This window comes from Tasmannia lanceolata, unplaced genomic scaffold (assembly GCF_043159265.1).
Source record: "Tasmannia lanceolata isolate RefF3 unplaced genomic scaffold, GAP_Taslan_0.1 ptg000023l, whole genome shotgun sequence".
In the NCBI taxonomy this organism is placed as follows: domain Eukaryota; kingdom Viridiplantae; phylum Streptophyta; class Magnoliopsida; order Canellales; family Winteraceae; genus Tasmannia; species Tasmannia lanceolata.
In genome coordinates, this window is record NW_027518700.1 from 33,463,539 (window position 1) to 33,467,215 (window position 3,677).

A 3,677-nucleotide genomic window follows, 5' to 3' on the forward strand; every position below is an offset into this window, starting at 1 on the left:
TAGTTAAACATAGAGAAATTCGCCCTCGCAGTTGCCAGCGCCGCCCGGAAACTCCGCCCCTACTTCCAGGCCCACCCCATAGTACTTCTGACTGACCAGCCCCTGAGAAGAATTCTCCAAAAACCGGAGACCTCGGGCAGGTTGGTAAGCTGGGCCATTGAGTTGGGAGAATTCGACATACAGGTCCGACCGAGGCCGGCCATTAAATCCCAGGCCCTTGCCGACTTTATAGTGGAATCTACAGCCCCTGCCACGGAACCGGCGATAATGGAAAATGACATGGGCCCCACCGAACAGACGGCTCGCGAAGACGTAAGGCCAGGCTTGGCAAAACAGAGCGGCGAGGTTCACTGGACCCTGCACGTTGATGGCTCAGCAGGTAAAACTGGGCGCAGGGCGGGAGTGGTCCCCCACGGCCCCGAAGGATTCACACTGCAATACGCCCTCCGGCTAGACTTCAAAGCCTCCAACAACGAGGCTGAATACGAGGCCTTAATAGCAGGGCTAAGCCTAGCCGCAGAGCTCGGTGCAGAAAAGTTAAAAGTGTATAGCGATTCACAGCTCGTCGTCAATCAAGTAAACGGGACATACGAGGCCAAGGGCCCCAGGATGAAGCGCTACCTCCAGAAGGTAAAAGAAAAGCTGCAGAGAATTGGGGAAGTTGAGATCCTCCAGATACCACGAGACATGAACAACCAAGTGGATGCATTCTCGAAAATGGCCTCCGAAGAAACCCATGACTTCGGCACCGTGCTCACGGAAATACTATCCCACCTCAGCATCGATGAAGTGCAAGTCTTGGAAATTCCACCAGGACCAAACTGGATGGATCCCATCATGCGATACCTGAAAGATGGGATACTACCCGAAGACAAGCTGGAAGCCCGATGCCTAACCACAAGAGCCGCCCACTACGTGGTCCATGGGCCCAGGCTGTACAAACGATCGTACACCTGGCCGTACCTTCGGTGCCTGGTACCGTCCGAATCGGAGTACGCGCTACGGGAAGTACATGAAGGAATCTGCGGAGACCACGGAGGCGGCAGGATCCTAGCTCAGAAAATCATAAGGCACGGCATTTATACACTTAGAATTGAGTGAGTAGTTAGCAATGGTAATTAACTTGCTTATCTAGTACCTTGCTAATTAGCTCATTTAATCTTGTTAATTAAGTTTGCATGAGCCTTCCACCAAGTGTTTGATAAAAGGCCTAAAAGAAAACATTCATCTAATTCCTTTACCTTGTTGTGGGATTTACAATATTTAATCAACCACCAAGTATTTTCATAGAAAGATTAAAAAGGGAATAATCAACTAGGGTTTTCAAAAGCCATCTAACAAGTGTTTGACAAAAGGTCCAAGAAAGGATATTCATTTAAGATTTTGAAACTAATCTTACAAAAGTTTTTAAAGAGGATAAATTTTTTTAAAGACACCCAATTCACCCCCCTCTTGGGTTGCTTAGTGGGATTTCACTTGGTATCAGAGCTAAAGGCTCTTATATAGATTTTTGAACTTTCAAATTTCTTCAAAAGAAAAGATCTATATTGGTAACCTAATGGCTTCTAGACTTCCTTGTTTTGATGGAACCAACTATGAATCTTGGTCGATTCATATGAGGTCCTATCTCAAGAGTCTAGATAGTGAATTATTGAAAGTGATTGAAAATAGTTTTGTCTTAAACTCCAAATCTAAGAGAATTAGTGAACATGATAAAAGATTATATTGCTTGAACTCAAAAGCTATGAATGCCATATGTTGTGCCTTATCTTCTCATATGTTTGAGAAAATAGCTAATTGTAAAAATGCCAAAGAAATATGGACCTCACTTGAAAATATTTTTAATGTTAAATGTTTTATGGCATTAGAAAACAACAATGAAGAAAATAATGATTTTGATATGGATGAGCCTCTTACAATTGAAGAACTTCTTGATGGATGTGAGAAACTAAATAACGCCTTAAATCTTGAAGTCTCCAAGAATCAAAAACTAAAAACTCTCTCAACTCAATTTCTAAGAAATTTGAAAACCTTGAAAATAACTATCAAAATTTGCTAAATGAAGAAAAGAAGTTGATTAAAGATAACAATATTCTTGAAAAGAGAAATTTTGAATTAATGGAGGAACTCAAAATCTTGATGGAAAAAAAAGATGAAGTAAAAACATCCCCATCTCATGAAATAAATCACTTGAAAATAGAAATTGAAGAAATGAGATTGAAAAATAAAAATCTTGAGTTGGAAAACAAATTCCTACAAGAAATGAATGCTAAACATGTTTGTCTGCCTATGCATTCTTGTAATTGTTCATCTAGATCCTCATCTACCTATTCTTATGATTCATGTGATTATTGTGGTAGATTAGGTCATCACAAATCTATGTGTAGACTTAGGTTTGTGAATCTTGCAAGTATGTGTGGATTAGAAAAGATGATCTATTTCATAGAACAAACTTGCATGGACCCAAGATGGTTTGGGTTCCAAAACTCCCTACTTGATCTATTTATGACTTACTAGATGTAGGGATGTGCTTCAAAGTTTATATCATATGAAAATGGTTGTTTGGATACAAAAATGTTTATCTTGTATGAATGCCATGTATCCATATTTTGTGCTTAAATGTTTATCTTTTTTAAAATCCAAAGTCTATATGCTTAAAACTTGATTTGTATTAGATTTTGACACATTACACTAAATTGTTATATATATTGGAAAAGGTTCCCTAGATATCTCACTTGATGTCTAGTTTATGTTTGAGCTAAAATTGTCAAATCCCATGGAATGTATACTTCTAGATGCAATATGCTTGATTCCCATGTATCTAGTTAATCTTGAGTTTAAATGCGATATCCCTTGAGTTTATTTTGGTACTAGATGTCACATTAATATTTTCTTGCATCTAGCCTCATATATGTTTTAAAGATCACATTTTTTTTTAAAGAAACAACTTATAGATACATTAGAGTTATATTGTTTGATTCTTGTGTATCTATATATACTACTCTAAGTGCACTCACTAAGACTTAGATCCTTTTTCACTTAGCAGTCATCCACGTGTAAAACCACAACAGAGCAGTTAATGTGAAAACCATGATTGATCTTATATGAATATCAACATTTTCATTGCCCATGAGTTAAAGTTAAACTCATAAGAGTAAATCTTTCATATTTGAACTCTAATTTGGATAAAAATGGCATTTGCTAGATTAGTATATACTGGAATTGATTTATTTATTTCTTCTAGCAAAATTATGTGCTTAAATGTCATGTATAGAAAAATTATTTCAAATCCTTTCTTAGACAACTTTTTATGCCCTAGGTGAGAAAATGTATTTGAAAATCTCTGTGCACTTAGTTATCCTTTACACTATCACTAGACTTTCTTATTATACCTAAATGGTTATCATTATACGTAAGGTCTTTGATGAGTTGTAAGTATATGTATTTCCAAAGGTTTTAATTGGATATTTTTTCATGACTAATGTGAATCTTGCTCTTTACAAGTAATATAAATTATTCATACAGTCTTGAAAATTCTTTTTGGAATGCATATGTCGAAGGTATTTAACTTGATATTTATCCTTAGAGTCCTTAGATCCATCCCTAGAATCTTATAGAATATATTTTGTAGGGAAAATTAAAAATGGTCTATATTCAATGTATTTAAGTAAAATTGA

General features: G+C 36.9%; 1 protein-coding gene across 1 annotated transcript; it reads left to right on the forward strand.

Moving 5' to 3' along the window:
- The first annotated feature begins 267 nt into the window (after nucleotides 1-267).
- LOC143856029 (uncharacterized) lies at nucleotides 268-1,101 on the forward strand. Its single transcript, XM_077366071.1, has one exon. The coding sequence runs from the start codon at nucleotides 268-270 to the stop codon at nucleotides 1,099-1,101; it is 834 nt and encodes a 277-aa protein (XP_077222186.1).
- Nucleotides 1,102-3,677: the final 2,576 nt, after the last annotated feature.

Excerpts from the sequence above, each read along its gene's own strand:
- LOC143856029 (XM_077366071.1), top strand. The coding sequence starts at position 268 with ATGGAAAATGACATGGGCCCCACCGAACAGACGGCTCGCGAAGACGTA.